Genomic DNA, 17,989 nt, shown 5'->3' on the forward strand with positions numbered 1-17,989 from the left:
TACGAGTAATACGAAGGGTAACATCCCTTGTGCGGTTTAACGTCCCCAAGTGACACATGGGCTATATGAGGGACACCATAGTGGAAGGCTGCGGATTAATTTAGACCACCTGGGGGTCTTTTACGTGCATGGACAGCACACAGGCGGCCTTCTTTTTTTTTGCGTTTCGCCTCCATCGAAACGCGGCCGCCACGACCGGGACTGAAGTTTTAAAGGGTCCTCCGGCTGAGCACCCCAACCACTGAGCCACAGCGACAGGCAATGCAATCGAAGAATACTATCTTCAAGAACAAATGATGAGCACTGTATGTATGCAGGTGAACCTGTTTGTCTGTACTGTACCGGGTGTTTCAAATTATTCGGCATAGGTTTCTTTTTCCAAAACCGCGACAGATACGTCGGTGCAGTCTGTGCAGGTTGACTGCACGGCAAGATGGACATTATTTACGTGACAGCAGTCAAAAGGCAACCTATTAAACTTAATGAAGTTTTTAATTGTTGTGTCAGAGGATTGATTATATTGCGAAATAAAAGGCGGTCATCGTCAAAAGTGATCCTACTTTTTAAAATTTGAGAATCGGAAACGTGGTTCGCTCGAGGCATCGAGCGTGACTTTGAACGCCCTATTGAAGGGCACGAAATCCGGCGGCGGTCCGAAAACGCTCTTGTGACGTCACCATGGTCCCGCATGACGTGAAAAGGTGAGCCTAGTGTACGCATTTCCTTACGACTGTATATGCTAATTCTACCCGCGGTACTTTAGTGGAGCGGGCGAGGTTACTTTCAACCTCAATCTACTTTCTGTATATGCTAATGAGTAGGTATGTCTAAAGTTCCTAGATCGATGTGTCGTTAGAAAGGAAGGAATCTTTAATGAACCTCGCAACAGAGCTCACAATGAGACAGTGCTTTCTCACCCAAAGCACGTAAGTAGTCACGTAAGGCAAGCGTAAGCGGCAATCACGGGTAAAACTTTTCCGAGCGCTTCTTTAACCACGAGGATATAACAACGCAGCCCGTACGTTCGGCCTCCTCGCTTTCAAGAAAGTATGTGAAGCTCTCGTCGTTGTGCTGATTTTGTTCATTTTATTTTATTTTTAGCTTTATGAGAAGGATTAGCAACTAGCCCGCCAGCCTTAGTCGCTTTGGGACGTTAAACCCCATAAACCAACCAACCAGAAGATACTTTATGAGAAGGATTGCCAAAGAGGCGCGTCAAGCCGACTCAAAATTTAACTTGGTTCCTTTCCCCCTCCCCTTTATTACTCGCCAGCCGGGCACGAAATCTTGGCGCCGGCCCTCATAATGGCAGTGGTATTTTAACCACTATAGCTATAATTATAGTGGCACTTGTCGTTTACCATATGAGAATAGTAGTAGTAGTAGTACAAGACCTTTATTCGACCATAATTTACAGGCCGAGCATGTCGACCGCCTGGGCGACCAGAAGTCGCTGTTCTTCCTCCCCTTCAGCGCCAAGCCAGTCGAGCCAGGTGGTGATGGATAAAGAAGGTGGGGGGTAGGAACCCGACTGCCGAGCAGCCGGGTAATAGAAGAGGCAATGGGCCAGGTCCGCATAGATACAGAGGCAGTTGGGACAGGAAGGGTCTGATCGATAGCGATAGAGAAAGAGGCGAGACGGGGTGATAACTGCATTCATTTGGATGTGCCGAAGAAGGCGAGCCTCCGGCACCGTGAGCGATGGATGAGGGGGAGGGTAAAGGCGTTTGTCTAGGCGGAGCTCGAGGTAAACCTCTTTTATGGTGCGGCGAAGGGTGAGTCTCCCACCGTCCTCCGAGGGCTTGGGCCAGAGGATCAACGGTGCCCGGAAAAGTGTGTCTCGGGCAAGCTGATGGGCTGCAGCTCATTGCCGTCAATCCCTGAATGCCCAGGGACCCAGCGGAGGAAAACGATGGAAGGCTGCAATGCGGAGACCGCTCGTTCGACCTCCTGTTGGAGAGAAAGGGTTATGGTGCGTTTCTGTATGTGGTGTATAGCGGCTTGTGAGTCTGAATAGACTGTGTACTCTTGAAGAGAGGGAAGGAGAGCAAATGACTGAAGGGCATGTGCAATGGCGAGGACCTCGAGGGACAGCGCATCCGGAGGGTGTAGATACGGCCCGCTGGTGTGGGTTTCAGGAGCGGGGAGGTGGGGATGGTTCAGGGCGTAGCCGCAGGAACCTCGAGGAGCCACGAAGGAGGCATCCGTGTAGGCTACAGCCTGGGTATCAAAGAGAGGGGAATGGTGCTGCGCGGCCGCATGACGACGGCCGGCGTGCAGGACGGGGGACATGTTGGTCGGGAGGGGGAGGATACGAGGATTTAATTTGCATACCATTTGTTAAACCTTACTTTTTCATCTTATGCTTTGGTCATCTTGTTATATATTCATCAGCGAATAATTATTTTGCCGTTTTAAATACTTTAAACTTTTTAAACAGGTTCAAATAGGCTCTACTAGAAGAGTATCGCTGCTTCAAGAAGCTCAGCCAGGAGCTGCATTATTTCCTCTGTCCATGCAGCCGCTTCGCATTGTTGACACGTGTGGGGCAGCTCTGGGCAAAGATTCAGTCGATGTAGTTCCCGCATATGCCGTTAATCTCTGGCCACGTCGGAGCATTCAAGAGAACCCTCAAATGTACAGGTAGGAGAACAGTGAGCCTCAGTTTGAATAGGGGGAAATCTTGCGCAGCCTGCGCAGCCGCACGCAAAGCGACGCGCGTGGCGCATCTGAAACCGAAACTAGTTTCGTGCCGAAGCCAACCTAGAGTTACTGCAATGAGTCCACGAGCCAATCGTAGCCGATCGTAGCAGTAGCAGCGCGCGAAAGTTGCCCACAGGGCAGTGTCAATTTGCTGTTCGACAGGAGTTTGTGGTAGTGCCTACGAAGTTTTTGTTGTTGCGAAATAATATGTTCCCGCTCTATGGCCATGCTTACGAAGACTGTAAACGCGACTTGGTCTTGGGGTTGCTGCAGGAATTGAAATTCAAGAATAGAAATGAGCAGCCTCCGCCTACTGAGGCGCTCCTCGCATCGCAAGCACGTTGTGAGCCACTCTTTCAGTTTTTTCCCCGTGATTCTGAACCGGAGCCCTTTGGCGACATTCTAGACATGGAAACATCAGAACCTGAAGAAGTCCAAGAACAAATCGTATCAAGCAATTCCCGTGCGCCATACAGGCCCGAAAGGGACGAGCTTGAAGTGTGTGGTGCTCCGGATGATTTGACAGATCTCCCTGAAGAAATACAGGTAGTACTATTGCAGAGTGACTGTCTTTCTACTGTAATTAATGGACTTTCATGTGCCAAAGTCGAGGGAGCGGTTCTGAGGTATGCCGTAGTGGAGATATCAGTATTTGCGGAGATCTCGATGATCGATCGTTGTATTTCGCCTCCATCACAGTGAGGTCGCCGCTTTCGGGTTCGAACCCGCGGCCTCGTGCCCAGTAACAGTGCGTATTTAAGCCTTGTTTTTGTTCATGTAAGCTGCAGTCATGAGTGCTTTGTCTGCCATGATTCGATCTTGCAGGTAAACATTTCGAAGATAAAGGAGGCTCTACATTCTTGCGATGAAACAGCCATTCAGACAGCTGATCTTCGTTTTATGGTTTCTGCAAGGCCAGAAACGGTATGCAGCAGTGAGCAAATTAGCCTTTCCATGTGGAAATTTATTTCTCTGCTTATTCGGTCTTTCTGCCTACGTTCTGTCTAATATTTTTCCAGGTCGCTGCAGTTTGTGATGAACTCGAGACGGACAGTATCGCCGACTCAAAGACGCTGCTGCTTCTGCGTTCGTTTGCTGAACTTAAGTCGGTGATAAGCCTCATTAACGGCGTTGTTTTCGTGAAATCTGCTCTTTTGCCCAAGGTACAACTTGTTCTCTGTTATGCTGTGCAGTGCTCCTTCAACTAAGGTTGCAACATAGCATTGTGTGGAGTAGCACATCTTTTAACTGCTGTTTTGTTCTCATAGTCTGTTTTGAAAGAATTCGGAAAGGAAATTATGTTTGAATGAATTCCTCAGGGTGTGTCATCATCTGCTTCTTGAGCCAGTTGTGAATGGTTTCTTTCTCAGGTCACAAATTTAGATGAAGGCACCACGGCTCGCTCACTTATTGACTCCATCATAGCCTTTGCACAGGATTTGCCACATGTGACAATTGAAGGCCTTCTAGTCCCGTTGATTTCTGCAGAGAGCATGGGTTAGTTGATGGAGAGTTTATTATTGCATGTGCACTTCCTTGTACACTTTTAAGGAATGACTGCAGAGCTGTTTACTTAAGCTTTGTTTCAGTTTGCTTTGTATTCCTTGTTAGGAAGGGCACAAGGAGAAGTTGTGCAAACACTCATCAAGGAAGGGATTCCCAAGGACTATTCAGCTGTCTGCCTGAGGCATAGTATTAAGTTTTCATGTTATTTGTTTGCTTCTTGTTTCTAATACAAGGTTGTAGATTGCTCCAAAATTTTGGGCTGAATTCATTTAGTGGGACACCTTAATACTCCAAATGACAATTAGGTAGAATCTGTGTTTCTTAACATTTTACCGTGTCTAATGCTTATGTTGCCCTTTGTGCTTAATGTCACTGTAAAGGAGGTATAAAAAAAACTGTGCATCAACTACAGTTGTGCACCTGCATGATTCTATCGTACCTTATGTCATGTTCAGGCTGCTACCTTATGTTGCATTGTTCATCTAATGGGGATGTGATACTTTTAACACTTCTTAGAATGCCACCTCTTGACATTCATTGGTTTATGAACATTGTCCATGTGCCACTGAAGACTAGGCAATGTAAAATGGACATGCTGTTTGAGTTTATTGATGCAAGTAGTACTTTCATACAATTTTTGTATGCTTTGGTATGTCTGTTCCATTATGCCTCCCCTTTTATTGTCTCCACAGTATCATTTATGAGTCACTGTCTGAAAGATATGAGAGTTCTTGCTGTGATGGTGTAGAAGCTTGGACATAGTTTTGACTGCTTGACTTATGCAAACTATGATGTCACCATGCAGGCGAATGCTTCAAGAATCAAGGGTGTGTGTTGAGACACTTGTTACTTTAGTTCACACTATAATATCAAAGAGGGTAAGGACTTTCTTTTCTTATGGCTGATTTTCTGCCTGCATCATAAAATAACTTTTCCTTAATTTTTTTTTCAAGGGCCCCTTAGAAAGTGTTCTTGCAGAACTAGTCAATTGGCTTACATCTGTAAAGGACGAAAGAAGCAGTGACAGCAAGTTTTCAAAGCTGCTTATGGATTTTGTCAGCTTTTATGGACCACAGGTAACACCCTTTTTAAGTTTATCGATGTATGTCTCAAGTTTCGCAGTTGCCACAAAAATTCAAGTATAACACGAATGAGTAAAAGTGTCATGACCTATATTGCCACTCCTACAGACATTTCATTCATCAACCCCTTCCTCCAACACCACTCACCAGATGCCACCTGCCCATTTGGATAGCATCCTAAAAGTGGTCGATGTCAACAGGACTCTGCTCAAGAAGCCAATCCAGAACATGCTCACAAAATTTATCACATGAGCTTCATGTCTGCTCAGGCACATTTCTAGGATGCAAGCCTGGTATGAGCATTCTACCGTTTCTATTATATGTGCAATCAACCATTATCATGAAGTAATTTTTGTTGTATAAATTTGAACTTAATAAAAAGTTTATTGCATTTGTATTTTATTTCTAAGAGGTGCACCGCCAGCACTGCATATTCCTACCTGTATGGTTTCTTACTTGACTGTAGCTTTCATAAGAAAATGTAGGCCTTTTGGAACAATTGTCCCCTTGTGTCTGTCTTCACCCGCCGCAGCTAGCTGCAGCGCCCAAAGTTATGTTGAATCCCGGCTGCGGTGGCCACACTTCGATGGAGTAAGAATAAAGACGCCTGTGCGACGGTAGTGCACGTCAAAAAACTTCAGATGCTCCGGCCCTCCGCTACGCGTCAACTCCATAGCCCACGTGAAGCGCTAGCACGTACCGATTATGTTGTCTTTCTATCTTTTCTTTATTCCCTTCTTCATGTCATCCTTAATAAGTCTATTCATGTCACCTCGTTCGTTCTAGTTTGTGAACGAAACAAAACGCGAACCGGGTACAAAGGACGAATGCCTTTCAAGCGCTGCTCGCCGGCGCGGCCGCTGGCGGCATGCACGTGCCGGGCGACCACGGTGTGGCCGCCGCCGCTGCAGTGCGAGTGTCCGCATGCATGATTTCGCGGGCCCAGTGAGCCACATAAACGGAACCAGGCCGCGTCGATAAGAGGAGAGCGAGCGATGCCCCGGGGAGGTCAAGTTCGAACGGAACCTGCTGTGGGGTGGCCAGCCGCCGCCGCCTCCCATTTGCCTGCTCGGCGAGCACGCGGCGGAGAGGCGCGTGGATGCGGCGCGCATTCTTGTCATCTGCTCCGGGTCGCGCAGGATGGGCGAATCGCTCTGCGTTTCCACTCTCATCCTGCTGGCCCTGGTCGCCTCGGCGGCGGCCCTCATCAGGTACGTGATGCCGCCGCGATGCAGGAGCACATCGCATATCTTGCCCGCGCTTGCTCCATCCGTTGCTGCTGCCGGTGCGGGTGCAGTTTGGGTCGGACCACTTCGCTATCTGCAAATTATAGCTTTATAGTAAGCGATTTCTTTTTCAGTTTGCGTTAAAGTCGCGAATCTCAGCTTACTTTTCCGGAATTCATTACCGATCCGTCGCCGTCACCAACTTGGTTTTGCGGTCGGAAGGTTCCCATGGAAACTGTATGAGCCATGGTTGGAAACAAAGTGCTCGCGGACCTCGCTTTTAGTTTCGACTGGGAAATCGATGAGTTGATTGGCCTTGATTCTAGAAAGAAAGCTTTGCCGCCTGACATATGGTGCATATATTTGCTCAAGGCAAACTGCTGGGCTAGTTGGTTGTACCCACTTCAATTCCTCACAGTGCTCACAAAGGACACAGACAGAAAGAAACACACTACAAGAGCTGTATGGCATACATAGTTGCTCTGAAAAAATGAAATGACGAAGCCAAACTAAGGTAAACCTACCAGGACGTACATATTCAGAATAAGTTTTGGCTGCCTTGTATGCTTCACTTGTCAACGTTATTCAGGTACTGTGTTTTGCATGTGAACCACTTAAGAGGGCCTTTTAACCTTTTGCGATAAAGTTGCTTCATTTTTCATTACCTGCAGCATTCCCCTTCATCGCTTCAAGTCAGTAAGGCAGACCTTAGGTGAAGTAGACACTGAAGTGGTTGTGGCCCAGCCAAAATACTACAATGATGCCAGCACTCAGCTTCCCATTCCTGAACCACTCTCAAACTACCTTGATGTGAGTAGCCATCTCATTGCTTGTTATGTAGTATTTGGAGTTTTACTGAAGTGCATGCAGCCTTACGCAGTGTAACTTTGAACTAGAGAGCATGCACTTGTTACAAAGACACTGAATGCTGTATTTCGTAAATATAATGCATGCCAGCCATGTTCTCACTATTTAAGGGTGCAAATGGTGCATGCACAAGTTATTCGCACATTGTGAAAACATAACAGCTTGCATATGACAGCTTATCCATATATTCTTACGCTTTGTGAGTAGCCTTCTCTCAACAACAACAAAAAAGATTCTACAGGTAGTTGGATAACCATACTGACAAAGCTGGGAAAGCATGTGTGTTTTTTAATGGGTAATTTGCTTTTGTATGTTCTGTAAAACTTTCTGACATGCTGCTAATATTGTGTAATTCTCTCGGCGATTGGTTGCTAATTCGCATGATTGCATGTTTTCTCTTTCATATTTCCAGCTGACATAAACGTGAGTACACATCTTTCTCCTTGCTTATTTATCCCAACATTTTTCTTGCAATTGCCTTTTGGCATGTAAGACAAAGTCTGTAATTGCATTTGTGGGGCTTAGTTTTCATAACCCTGGATTAGTAGCCAAGCAGCCTTGCTGTATCATTGAAGTAGGGTGCTGATGCAAAAATACCTTTTTATTGCAAGAAAAAGAAAGTTTCTCTAGGTAGTATATGCTGCAAGCACACATGCTATTTTTTGTGTAATATGTGTTGATGGTTCCCTCATTTCAATCCTAAATGTATTTAACACCATTGAAGTTTATTCACATGTCATGTGTCTGATTTACATCCATGCAACAGTTTTCTCAGGAGGCAAAATGAAGTGAAAAAAGTAGTGACCGGAAAGAAATATATTTACTAAAGTCTAACCCAGATATTTCGAACTCGAAGGTGTCACGAAATAGTTTGATATATCGGCAATTTAGTGTATCTAAATGGCAAATGAGAACTGTATCTGCAACCTGCAAGCAATAGCTCATTGCACCCACGTTGATGACGTCTTGCAGCGACGTTCCGCCCACCAGTGTGCTGGCAGCGTACTACTAGGCATTGCTAAGCCTAACCTGTAATTCGCCTTGAAGCCGCAGCGGATGGTTCTTTGGAACTAGCCTCTGCCTATCATAAGACGTTTATTCCTTCTGCCAGTAGACTGTAAACTGAAAAACTGAATATTCTCTCATTAAAATTAAGGTACAATTGGTTTCCGCGATGCCTTCTGCAATGAAGAGTGAAGCACGCCGCCATGTGAGGGCAGCCGCTATGCTTTAGTTAGTTAGGTTGGCTTCACCGCGTGACAGCGATATGGCGTGGAAATTGACTACAAGAGATCGAAAACTACCTTCAAGCGCAGCCCACATTCACCTCATCACACGGTTTCACAGCTCTGGCACTGCCAGTATAGGTGCCCAAGGCTGCACAGCCGACTCGTTTATGCGCGTGAAAGTGATCAAAGAGCACCGTTAGGGAAAGCACCACTTACAGGGGCACAGTGTGTAGTTCGAATGACTGGCGAAGCTGGAGTTCAATATACCATGAGACATTCATACTTTTATGCAGTATTTTAAAGTAGGTAGTGTGTTTGTTCGATATAGCCAATAGTTCGAAACACCCGGCTTCAATATATTGGGCCCCACTGTACAGCAAGCAGCAAGACGTAATTGCCTAAAGCTGTCAGTTTCCTGATTACTAAAACATAACTTTACAAGAGAGAACAAGTGGCATTGTGTCATAGTGTAATATATTCCTGGTTTTTTCACAATTTTAGGCTCAGTACTATGGACCAATCAGCATAGGAGAACCCCCCCAACCATTCCGGGTTGTTTTTGACACAGGGTCATCAAATCTGTGGGTTCCTTCAAGACGATGCAAATGGACCAACATTGCTTGTTGTAAGTTTTTATGCAGTATTCCTTTTATCTGAGTTTGTCAAGTTTTATGAGCTTTTACAGGTTTTGATTTTTAATGCTTTGTTTCTGTATCTTCTAATATAGCTAGATGTGGGCTTTATTCATAACATCACTGTGCAGCAAATATATCTTGAAAAGGAAGGAATGAAGCGTGCAACACTGTTTGTGAGAAGACGAATAAGATATGCATGAAACATGCTTATTTATATTCGCTGCCGGTGGAAAACGTAACATTATCAAAGCCCAATTTGATATACACTCGTTCCTCATTAATACAACCCTCGTTAATGTGAACAACTTGAATTATGGACAATTTTTCTGAGGATCAAACTTTTTCTATGTATTCAGGCCTTGTTAATATGGACGCTCACTGTCCGGCCAATGGACAGCGGAAAATTGCACAGAGCTCGTGTAATTGCGAATCTGTCTGATTGTTATTGCAGATCTGTGTAAATTTGATTACACATTCTTCCTGCCTTCTTCATTTCCTTGCAGTACTCCACAAGAAGTATGATCACACGAAATCAAAAACATACCGCAAAAATGGAACAGCTATCTCCCTGCGCTATGGGACTGGCAGCATGACTGGCTTTTTGAGCGTCGACACCGTTTCACTAGCAGGCATTAATGTGAGTGGTCCCAGATCACATATCATTTCTTTCTGCCACAAATAGAGCTAATACACTTTTCACATGATGCCACATGATGCTTGAATGGATGGCTTTGGTTATGTGCTCTCATAGGAGTGTTAACGTTATTGCATCAACTCAAAAAACTGACTTAAGGAAGATTAGCATCAAAGTGCATGCCTTGAGTAATTTTGTTTTTTATTAGAAATGTGCATTTCATTATTACTGTGGTTACCTGTAACTCATCATTCTGTTAACATATTGGTTTTACGGTGGAGTACTCAGCATTTTAAGGCAGACATAGCTCACATAGCTTAGAACATAGAAGGTAGAACATACCAGGAAATGAATAATTTGTTTATTTGCTATGCCTTTTGTGGACTTTAGTTGGCATTTTACCAAGGGGCACTAGGCACATGTTCTGGAACAACGTTGTTGATTTTGTGTATAGCAGGAAGCTCTTCTGTATTCTTGCATAACTGATGCAGGTTCAAAACCAGACATTTGCTGAAGCTGTCACTGAGCCAGGTTTGACATTTGTAGCTGCCAGGTTTGATGGCATCCTCGGTCTTGGCTTTAAAAACATCGCTGCATCTGGGGCAAATACTGTTTTCGACAACATGGTCCTGCAGGGCCTCGTGCCTCAACCTGTTTTTTCGTTCTTTCTAAATCGGTAAGCTACCTTTCTCCAATTTACTTGCACCACACGATGGTGGTTTGTGTACACTTTAGTTTGATGTTCATCTTGGAAACTACTTTTTTTTTTGTTTCATTTGAGCCTTGGTAACCAGTTGTACGCTCCTCTACATGATTTCTTTCTTCTTTTTTAGAGATCAGTTTTGATTGTATTAATGAAAGCAAATAATGGGGATGATAAAGCGTGTAGTCAGCCTCAAGAGGCATCTGCATTCTGACTAATCCTGCACTCAGACTAGATCTGCACGATAAAATTTAAGTCATTTTTCATATTTCACTACCATCATGATATACCGGATGTGGGATTCTTTTAAGTAGTACTGATAGGTTACCACATGAGGCGAGGTAGACGTTGACTAGAAGAACCAAGATTGTGTTGGGATACTAAGAAAGCCTTGCATAGAAATTGTACAGAATGATGTGAAATGCATCTGCAGATCCAGCTGACTCTTACAAAACTGTTGGCCTACAAAGGCACAAGCCATTAATTTTCATCAGCTCCACCAATCAAAATGAAAAATGCACTCGAAAAATTTACCACCATTGTTGTGATAAATTATCCGTCATGCAGTATTCCTTATTAGTGACACTTGAGTGATACTGTGTGTACCTAACACATCTGTTTAGGTCAGCTTAAAGCTGTTTTTTAGTGCAGCCTCACCTCGGCTGTGACGGCATGTGGCAGTGTGGCATTAGTGGGCTATTTGTGAGTATACATTGCTTGTGTGTGTGTGCATATATTGAGCTGTTTTTTCTCATATGTGTTACATGAGGTTGTCTTAAGAAGAATAAAATGAAATTTATTAGATAGAAGGCTCTACAGCATTTTTAAGTGATAACTTCGTGTATTGCACCATAGTAAGGTCCAGGATTTCACTCACTGTTGTTTTTTTTTTTTGGAAGGAGGGGCCACACAGTGATTTCTGCATGCATGTGCTTTCTTTAGTTACTTTTGTCAGATTGATTCCTTGCTGCAAAGACACATGTGAACGCCCTCATGAAAATGCTGCTTGATTTTTGGCTATAAAATCCCAAGACTGACTGCTCATACCTGTATCTCTTGTACCCTCATAGCTGTAACAGTTAAATTAGGTTTGTTGATGCATAAGCAACTAAGGCTATCATATGCCAGGTGCAAGGTTAAAAGCATGCTGTTTCTTAATCTGAAATATGCGGATTGTTACTGCTGTGTTGCACGTTATGTACAGAATGTGCACCTCTTCTCAACCCATATACACCTCAACTTCAAAATTTTTTTAAAAATTGAAATATTTTTTTCATAAAATGTTTTTGGTATTTCACTTCAGAATTCAAAATCATCCTTTTATAGATGGAAATATTTTTCTCAATTACGACTTTCGAGCCGTCTTACAATGTAGGACACTAGGCAAATGCACAACCTATTGCGTGTGTTAAAGCTTGAAACATCTGACATTGACTCTAATGTCACATTTCTCATCGTGTGTTGTGGTTCTCTCATGACAGCGCACAGCCTTGTTTGCTTTTCTTGCTGCATTGCAATGTAGTCGATGTGGCCGAATTTGCTCACTGCTTCCAGAGAAGACGGCGGCTTTCTGAATGCACAGAACTGAACGTACACAGCGTAGCTCTTGCACAGGGAAAGTTCAGAGCCTCTTGAACCTATGCTAGTGGGTGCAAGCTTTTGTATGATAAACTTGTAGTGTTACTGGACAAAAAAGCAGTGACCCTACCAGTGGGACACGAAGCATATACGAGTCAAGTGCATGTGTACTGGTTATAAGTTGAGATTGTATCTTCATTATAAGGGGCATCTGAGGCATCTTTTGGCTATTGATAACGCCTTTTGTGAAGTGAGTGAGTGTTTCTAGCAATCAATGTTGTTCTTTTTTTGTATGTGCATTTCAGAAACGGCAACTTTTCTCATGGTGGTGAGATTACATTTGGCGGTGTGGACAAGCGTTTTTACAAGGGCGCTATTGATTACGTCCCAGTCACAAAGAAAGGCTACTGGCAGTTTGCAATTGATGGGCAAGTCTTCATTTTCTGTTGCATTTTGGTCAAACTGTTATGCAGAAATAGTCATGTATGGCTGCTGCTGCTCTGTTGGTTAGGCGTACAACCTTGTTGGAAACATAAGAGTTAGCTTCTCAGCTCTGCAGTGGGGCTTACTTTCCATCTCAACTACTCTAATCTTAAAAAAGGGAGGAACTCATGCCCTCATACGATTTAAGCTTAGGACTAGCATATTTGCTAGAGAACCCGCTAAACAGCTTGGAAGCGAATGCCCTGGGCTATATATTTTTGGCAAAGGTTGTATTACAAGCACTGAGGAGACATGATGTGTTGTGGTTCATTAAGTAAATAATGAAAGCTTATTTTTGGTATCCATGATATAAATTCCTACACATTTCAGTGCGCAGGAGACCCAGGTGTTGGATTTCAGAAGTTAAGATAAGAATTTATTGTGTACAATGTGTACAAGAAGTAAAAAATTATTCTTTCTTTTTACGCGTGCATTCACACATGTACTGAAGCCAGGATTTCATTCAGGGCTAAGACTGTCCACCCAGTGAAGGGAGACTTCACTCATGAGAGTGAGCTTGGGACTGCCAAGTGGAATGCTGTGGCTGCATATTATCATTTATCCACTTACGCTTTTTCACTGCTTCAGCTGTGAAAACTGCTGGTGCAGCTTGAAGCTGGACTTCATTCAGCAAAAAATAAACTCTCTTGAGTAGAGAGAGCAAATTTGTTTTTAACCCAGCATTTGCAGTTTAATTAGGCAAGTTGTTTTTGCGGTGAATGGTATCATCAGCCAGACTAGGTATGTTTTTTCGTACTTTCAGCGGTCAGGGAATTTTGACTGAAATAGTCGGGGAAAACATGGAAAAGTCAGGGATTTGAAAAGACTTGCTTGCTAGACACCCTGTACAGTTTGTTGCAAGGCCTGGTCCTCTGCTCTGTATAAGAATCTCAAACATCAGTAGACTCCCGTTAAGATGAACTCAGTTAACACGAATTCTCGCATAAAAAAGAACAGTGTGAGACCATTTCGTTGGCTTCCCATAGGATGCAATGTAAAAAACATTCCCTTAAGGCGACTTGTTTTGCCTGTCCTTTGGTTAAGAACTTTTGCAGCGATCATGAACCATGGCGACTCTGCTCAGTGGCACTCACGGGTCGTCCTCACAGCACTGTCATGGAAAGGAAAAAAATATAAAAACGCTTCTACGCAAAATGAAGCACCCCTACAATATGGTTTACACGCACGCTCGTGCAAAACTGTATGGGAGCCATCTTGCAGGAGTGCGCTTTTTGTGGGAAAGCTTACTTGCTGGGGCGAAAAAGGCAGGTCACCATTGCGCGCGCGTCACGTGAGGAGCGGTGCCTCCCAGACTAAAAGATGCATTTGTGCAAAGTGCACCCGCTCATTTACTTGGTGCTCAAAACTCCAGGGCCATATTTTCAACTGAAGCGGCGTTGCAGCATATCTGGCCACTTCACAGAAGTGGCCAGATATCGGCTCTGCACGTATGGCCTGCGATGTAAGGAAAGGTGCATGATGTGCCTGCAGAAGGTGAGAGATTAGAGATATGCACAGCTACCCTGCTTAGCACCTTCTAAGCACTTGGAGCAGGATGGAAAGCAGAAAGTCAGAAACATGCATACAAATAGCAGCCGCTGTGGAATAATAAGGACATTGAGAGAAGGAAACTAGACCAATGCCCTTTCAAGCAGTATAACATGAGCTTGTGTCATACCCTCAGCCTTCAGCTCACTTGATGCGTAGGGCAATATTTGCACAATCTGCAATTATCCACTCTGTGATAGGCTTTTAATCCATTGTTTTCATGTAACACATATTTGGACACACCTAGCACAATCTTCTGATAAGATGGACAAATTATCTGGTCCCTTAAAGTTCGTCTTAAAGGGAGCCTGCTTGTCAGAGTGAACATTCTGAGACCTGGTGTTGTCTTACCGGAGAGGCTCATTTTTTGACAGGAGATCAGCACCCTTGTAAATTTAGTGTTAAAAGCCACATGACGCTCTTTTCTAATCTTTTCATCCACTTGTATTCTTGGCTTTTCAACATGCAGTTCTCACTTCATGCCTCAAGCGCTTGATAGTGGGTCTTGATGTGTTTCAAGCCTTTCATGGACACCACTGCGTAAAATCTGTGCTCGGTAGAATGCGTAATTCTATCTCATGTACTTCACTGCTGTGCCATGTGTGCTGCACTCAGTGATCACGTTTTTTTTTTCCCTCTCTCATATTCCAGGATCTCTGTGGAGAACAGCTCTCTGAGCTTTTGTGCAAATGGTTGCCAGGCTATAGCAGACACAGGCACATCGCTGATGGCTGGTCCTTCCTTGGAAGTAATGAAACTGCAAAAAATCATTGGCGCCTACCCTTTTTCACATGGCCAAGTATGGACACTTTCTTGCTCATTTGAAAACAAGAGAACCTAGGGGAAATTGACAAGTGACTGAAGGCATTTTTCTGATCTGCGGTGATCTGTGGTACATTGCCATGAAAGGAGGAAACCTGTGTGACAAAGCAGCGAATGCCATCACATGAATGGCTTGACTTGTATTTGACGCAACAAGGTGCTAATAGCTGCTAGTAAAATGTGCAATGCTCATAAAATATACCACATGGCATAAAGGGTGTGCAGAGAGCTGCAAAGACGATATACACACAAGTCATGATTACATTGGGAAGTCACTTATTTTTCTTCCCTCATGCAAGATACATAAAATGCATGGGAGGGTCATAGTAGAACTTACAAAGAGATTGCAACAAAAGAGTTTAGACAGTTCTGAAGGCTATAATCAGTAGATGCTGTTTTTTCTCTTCTTTCTCTTAGTGTGCATCATTAAAGACGTAAAGGATTTGCAAAATTAAGATTAAATAACTAGTTTCAATTTCAGCTTTGCTGGAATACGACGATCATCACGGCAAAGAAAATGTGCAAAAACATCTTCAGAAACAAAAATGATAAGGCATAAAGTTAATTAGGAAAATGTAAATTAGTGTACCATATAAGTATGAGCAAGAGCTGCTCTCAAGATAGCATTAGTAAAGTACTGGTACTGTGAATTAGACATAGACAAACTAGTAAAGTTAAGTGTACCTGTGCATTAGCACTTGTTTGTCAACTGCAGTGGGTGTAAGCACATTTGCCCTTCTGAACATGTGTCCTGTCCTGTATCTCAAGTTTACTATTCATTCCACAATGGAAGGAAAAAAATCACCTCTTTTGAACAGTTTGACTGCATTTTATTTTCATGTTTCATAAAATCTGCACTTATGTTTGAGATTAGTCATAAATGTTGAATTTCTTCAAACAGTGTAGTTTTGCTACAGTGTGCTTTCTGTAATTGCATGCGTATGTGTGTGACGCCTTGTTTTGGCATTTTGACATAATTACTGCATTAGTTCCTCCTGTGTGCTTAATTCTTTTTCAGTATACAGTAAAGTGTGAAGATGTGCCTAAGCTTCCAGCCGTAAAGTTCCAGATAGGAAATCACACATACACGTTGACAGGAAATGACTACGTCCTGAAGGTGAGTTGCATTTCTAGGTGGGGATTTATGTAAAATCCTAGCAGAAATTCAGTAATATTTGCTGGCTAAGAATAGTGGATATGTGGTGTCTTACAATGTACGATGTACATATGTAGTTTCTTTTTACTCATTCATTTTGGTGGAAGGACAGTGCAATAAAAGGGACGAGACACTTGAAGGCACACACGACGAGCGCTTTTTCGCTGTCCTTCCATCAAAATGAACCAGTACCAACGTGCCAAACTTTTCGCTCTGCTTCTTTTTACTCAGTGCCGGCTGTATCTGAGTGCACTTTTGTCTCGTGTGAATTGCACATTACCAATGTAACAAAAAGAAGCTGGATACTGCAGCTTGATATAGGTCGAAGTTGTTGTTCAGTTTCTTCACCACTTTTGAAATTTATTCCACCTGAGATTTCTCAGATTTGAAAATGTCGGCAAGGTGCAATTTTCATGAGGCATTAATAGACAATCTTATCACTGCCTATGGAAATTATTAAAGCTGACACATCATTAGCAAACAGTATCAAGAAACTTTGGCCTAGCTGTCAAGCTATGAGGCTCTTGACTAACAGATGCAGATGCATATTAATTTTTTAGAGTTCAGCAGCTGGCATATTTGCTTGTTTTGGACACAGGTCACAGCGCCTTGAGGAGATGGCTGTAGTGGAGTATGTTTTCATTATGACGCCTACTCCTGATGAGCCAAATTTATTCTTGTTTATTTAGTCTGCTTGCCATTGTTCATGGCATGGCTAAGTTGTTATATTGGTAATCCAACCTCTTTGCTTTATTTTGATGCGGCGCATCCACTGACTTGCACCTTAGTACAATTCTTGCAAGTGGTATGTCATCCACTGAGCTTACAATGCAATGTTTCAGCTTTACTGCCTCACTTCTGTGCATGATCCTGGTTTTATGTGTGCGTGTGTGTGTGTGTGTGTGTGTCTGTGTGTACAATGAAGCTGTACCTTTTATCAGCATATATTGTTTCAGATCAATGAAATTTGTTCTTATTTCTTATGTTGCAGCAACACTTGAAGGTTTGAGGTTTCTCTTTCTGCTCTGTGCCATTTCAGATTACACAGTTTCGTCGTAGCTTGTGTCTTTCTGGGTTTGTGGGACTCGACATACCAGCCCCACAAGGACCACTCTGGATTTTTGGTGATGTCTTCATAGGCCGCTACTACACTGTCTTCGATTACGGCGCTGCACGTGTTGGCTTTGCTGAGGCAGCTGAAGTTCACTGACTCCTTATGTTTGCTCCTGGTCCTCATTCACCAAGCTTCCTCTTTTCTTGGTGTTCATTGCTTGGGCATTAAACTTCACTGGATGAATGAAAGCTGGTGCGCTATGGCTGTGCGGTCATGTGAAATATCTTATTGTGCATTGTTCTTGTAGAGCCTTAAGGGAATTCAAGCCTGCTTAGTTGGAAATTATATTTTATATTCATGTCATCAGTGTTGTTTTAGCTGCACAGTTTCTGACAAAGTTACTTAAAAGATTTTCTGAACAACTGCACAATAGCATTCAAACAGCATTTCCTGAAGTTCTGGCAAGAGGAGGATAATTAGAAACATATTTATGATCAACATCAGAACTTCCATCATATAAGTAAACACAGTGCCTTCTGCTAGTGATAAAGCACTGAAAAGTAGGGCACGACACCTGCTGTGATACTTTCCGCTGTTGTTTGTGGATTGACAAATTCTGATTTCCCTTGCTGATAGCAGTTCATACAGTCATTTTAGAATGTGGAGAAATGAGAATCTAGAATGAATTTTGCATGAGACTGCCAAATATAGTTCCAGCAAGACGAGAAAGTAGTGATGAATATGCCACTGCATAAGATGTTTG

The 17,989-nt window shown here is 43.3% G+C and overlaps 2 protein-coding genes across 9 annotated transcripts; both read left to right on the forward strand.

Annotated features, from left to right (window-relative positions):
* The first annotated feature begins 2,823 nt into the window (after nucleotides 1-2,823).
* Nucleotides 2,824-5,682, forward strand: LOC149372121 (uncharacterized). 7 transcript variants are annotated; one of them, XR_016286958.1, is made up of 8 exons: nucleotides 2,824-3,249; nucleotides 3,529-3,627; nucleotides 3,723-3,866; nucleotides 4,074-4,200; nucleotides 4,293-4,390; nucleotides 5,015-5,036; nucleotides 5,163-5,285; nucleotides 5,442-5,682. XR_016286958.1 is itself a non-coding variant. In XM_089566499.1 (8 exons), exons 1-8 carry the CDS (start codon nucleotides 2,911-2,913, stop codon nucleotides 5,541-5,543), a joined length of 1,125 nt encoding a protein of 374 aa, XP_089422625.1. In that variant the 5' UTR covers nucleotides 2,824-2,910; the 3' UTR covers nucleotides 5,544-5,682. The 7 variants fall into 7 exon arrangements, 5 of the variants coding, with proteins under 5 accessions (XP_089422625.1, XP_089422626.1, XP_089422627.1 ...); XR_016286959.1 differs by having other exon boundaries at nucleotides 5,400-5,531; XM_089566499.1 differs by having other exon boundaries at nucleotides 4,315-4,390; nucleotides 5,015-5,087; nucleotides 5,400-5,682.
* On the forward strand, nucleotides 5,461-17,474 carry LOC149372122 (lysosomal aspartic protease-like). 2 transcript variants are annotated; one of them, XM_089566498.1, is made up of 9 exons: nucleotides 5,461-5,584; nucleotides 7,189-7,327; nucleotides 9,115-9,238; nucleotides 9,752-9,885; nucleotides 10,374-10,558; nucleotides 12,469-12,591; nucleotides 14,846-14,993; nucleotides 16,035-16,133; nucleotides 17,212-17,474. In XM_089566498.1, exons 1-9 carry the CDS (start codon nucleotides 5,574-5,576, stop codon nucleotides 17,380-17,382), a joined length of 1,134 nt encoding a protein of 377 aa, XP_089422624.1. In that variant the 5' UTR covers nucleotides 5,461-5,573; the 3' UTR covers nucleotides 17,383-17,474. The 2 variants fall into 2 exon arrangements, with proteins under 2 accessions (XP_089422624.1, XP_089422623.1); XM_089566497.1 differs by lacking the exon at nucleotides 5,461-5,584 and adding an exon at nucleotides 5,797-6,502.
* Nucleotides 17,475-17,989: the final 515 nt, after the last annotated feature.

This window comes from Amblyomma mixtum, chromosome 1 (assembly GCF_055824585.1).
Source record: "Amblyomma mixtum isolate Tamu chromosome 1, ASM5582458v1, whole genome shotgun sequence".
NCBI lineage: Eukaryota > Metazoa > Arthropoda > Arachnida > Ixodida > Ixodidae > Amblyomma > Amblyomma mixtum.

Coding starts and splice junctions, on each gene's coding strand:
- LOC149372122 (XM_089566497.1), top strand. CDS start 6,432: ATGGGCGAATCGCTCTGCGTTTCCACTCTCATCCTGCTGGCCCTGGTC. Junction 7,328..9,114: donor CACTCTCAAACTACCTTGAT/GTGAGTAGCCAT, acceptor TCACAATTTTAG/GCTCAGTACTATGGACCAAT. Junction 9,886..10,373: donor TTTCACTAGCAGGCATTAAT/GTGAGTGGTCCC, acceptor TAACTGATGCAG/GTTCAAAACCAGACATTTGC.
- LOC149372121 (XM_089566499.1), top strand. CDS start 2,911: ATGTTCCCGCTCTATGGCCATGCTTACGAAGACTGTAAACGCGACTTG. Junction 4,201..4,314: donor GATTTCTGCAGAGAGCATGG/GTTAGTTGATGG, acceptor ATTCCTTGTTAG/GAAGGGCACAAGGAGAAGTT. Junction 5,286..5,399: donor TCAGCTTTTATGGACCACAG/GTAACACCCTTT, acceptor CCACTCCTACAG/ACATTTCATTCATCAACCCC.